The 2,559-nt window shown below is 37.4% G+C and overlaps 1 protein-coding gene across 1 annotated transcript; it reads right to left on the bottom strand.

Moving 5' to 3' along the window:
* Positions 1 to 425: 425 nt before the first annotated feature.
* On the bottom strand, positions 426 to 1,184 carry LOC110067887 (uncharacterized). Its single transcript, XM_020775234.2, has 2 exons — positions 1,057 to 1,184; positions 426 to 932 (listed from the first exon to the last, which is right to left on the bottom strand). The coding sequence occupies exons 1-2, from the start codon at positions 1,075 to 1,077 to the stop codon at positions 576 to 578; spliced, it is 378 nt and encodes a 125-aa protein (XP_020630893.2). The 5' UTR covers positions 1,078 to 1,184; the 3' UTR covers positions 426 to 575.
* Between the last annotated feature and the right edge of the window lie 1,375 nt (positions 1,185 to 2,559).

The raw sequence follows: 2,559 nt of genomic DNA, 5'->3' as shown, positions 1-2,559 counted from the left end.
CAAAATACTTGTGAAATGAAAAAAAAAAGACAATATTTCTGCAATGACGGAGAAAACTGGAAAACATAGAATTATATATAAAAAAAATAGATTTTTCGCAAGACTTGCATAAAAATTTACTTACGGTTGCCACGGCGACGAATGGACACACAATTGACGTATCAAATTTTTCGATAAGGATGTATGAACAGGCTATAGAAAGTTTCGGCATCTCAGAGTAAATCGTCTTTTTTAAACTTTGCAGTAAACTACCGGGCGGTGGCAACCACCCCTCCCCCCTTCCTCCTTGTACGTCCGAGGGTTGAAATGAAGGACACGTGTCGATTGTCGGTTAGCCAGCAGATTTGACCGACTTTTTATATCAACATTTAACCTGGGAAAACTTCAGGCTGATTCTAATGACAAATGTATTTGGGGTTATAAGGTATGATCTTCGTTTACTTTATTTATTTCATTTTTCTATTTAGTTACATCTTACAAGCAATTTTATTTTACGTCAGTCTCATAATTATAGTCCTGATCCGTAATTCGTCTTATCAACTCGACAATATTATCCTGCCTGTACAGCCAACGTATTAGGGTCTCCGAACACACTCTTTACATAAGCAGTCATCGGTGCACTCGTGAAGAACATCTCCATTCACGTGAACTGTTTTTCCAGGCTGATGGCATATTTTTCCATTACTTTTTTTTTCTCTGAGGTTTCTCATAATTCCTTGTAACCGGAAGTCGTCAAAGGTTGCCGTGTCTTCTGTTTGGCTATATTCTGGACGAAGGTTTTCCTCGTTCAGGATAATGTCGTCCTCGTCCAGATCGGTAGAAAAGGACCTTATGACATCATGCTCATCTCCAGACCTCTTATCAAGTGCGTCAACGGAGTGCCAAGCCCTCACAAGCAGGCAAAACGTGAAGACAGCTATAAACGTACTGGGCTGTAAGGTAGAGAAGGACAAAGAGTACACTAAGGATATACACTAAATAATTTATATGCATAGCTTCTTATGCAACTGGTGCTGAACAATAAAAGATGAATTAAGGGGTTTCGATATAATTTACCTTTGAAGCTGTTAAGTACATTGCAGAGTCGATAAGTCCCTTGAAAAATACTCGACTTTAACTGTACGGAAGGTGGGAATAAGGCAACTGATCCTCGCGCTAACGGCGTTTTATTTATACTGTGAATGCTATTGTGCATCAAATTTAGCCACTACAGCTTCGTTTGAAAGGGAAATTTTATACACTGACGCTCATTGGCTACTTATAATTAAAAACCAGATGTGCAGAGTTTACCTGTTGGTTCCGTAGTTAATGTGTGCGTAGGCGAGATCATGACAATTGATGTAGTTTGAAAGCTATTGATAGATTCAGCGACTTAACTTACTTGTAACTTTAGTTTAGGTTGGGGAACAGCAGTAACAAAGTAATTTTACTGGTCAAGTTATAGTATAATTTGCAAAGTACGTGTAATATAATTATTATTGACGGGCTTAGGAAAACACGCCTCCTCAAGAGGAACTTATCATATTCACGCCTGTTTAGTTTATTCTAGTGCTAAGTCAGTATTACGAGCTGTACTCTTGGTAACTGTAAGAAGTGATTTGGTCAAAATAAAGCATTTCATGGAATAGTACTAACAGCATGCGCGTAAAGACCATGCTAAAATTACTTTCTTTTTGCGAGGCCTCCCTGCTGTCGCTGACCGGTGTCAAAAGGTAGGCGTTTCTTGTTGACAGACAGGTAGGACGTGTGCTTGTTATGATAGGGTTACAAGGTCTTTCTCACGCAAATTCACAGGAAGGGAACACTATTTATGAAGCACGAATTATGTAGTTATTAGTCGGAGTTATTTGTTTTAACTGTAGAGAAATTAGGCCATAATACCAATGTTCATTAGCAAATTGCTTTTCTTTTTAATTTTGTAAGGGTTTTTATTTTTATTTTATTTTATTTTTTTGTTTTCGTTTTTACTTGAATCACTTGAATCGGCAAATACTAAGAAAGTTTTAGAAATTATGTAATTGATTCAAGCTTCTGGTTACTAAAATACTTTTCAAGTTCCTTGCTAGTTACGGTTTTTTTCAAATACAGCTTGCCTTGTTACCTCATTAAGAACGCCAACAACAGGAAATTCAAGTTATGTTAGCCAAACCGATTAGATGGTGATCTGACAGTTAACTCTTTATACAATGATCATCTTCTTTTAATTTATGTAAATGTCATCCTTGACGAGATTAACGACTGTCCCAGCTCCAAACAGTCTTTAAAAAAGACATGTAAAATACAAACAATGCGAGTCTTCAATTCATTCAATTGACTACTCTTGCCACCAAATGTGATGAAGGAACTTGTTCTTTCTACGTTTCCCTGCCCTTGTAATGGGATAAATTGCATTCTTATTACGTTTACATTGTGAGTCAATATGTGCTTCAATTCATATCACCCTTGGTAAAATTGCACGGAACTTGCTGAAGCATACGGGATCGCAATAAAAAATATACTCTTGAGAGAGAGAAGACATGAGAGATGAGACCTTATTCAACACCCCCCTGAGGGGGTTTC

This window comes from Orbicella faveolata, unplaced genomic scaffold, assembly GCF_042242905.1.
Source record: "Orbicella faveolata isolate gen_17 unplaced genomic scaffold, um_ofav_v1 contig_36, whole genome shotgun sequence".
Lineage (NCBI taxonomy): Eukaryota > Metazoa > Cnidaria > Anthozoa > Scleractinia > Merulinidae > Orbicella > Orbicella faveolata.
This window is presented reverse-complemented; position numbering and strand designations above follow the sequence as displayed.

What these genes read in the sequence shown, in the direction of transcription:
- LOC110067887 (XM_020775234.2), bottom strand. Translation starts at nt 1,077, where the DNA reads ATGTACTTAACAGCTTCAAAG. An exon ending in TGTACTTAACAGCTTCAAAG is followed by an intron (nt 933 to 1,056) that starts GTAAATTATATC and finishes TCTACCTTACAG; the next exon opens with CCCAGTACGTTTATAGCTGT.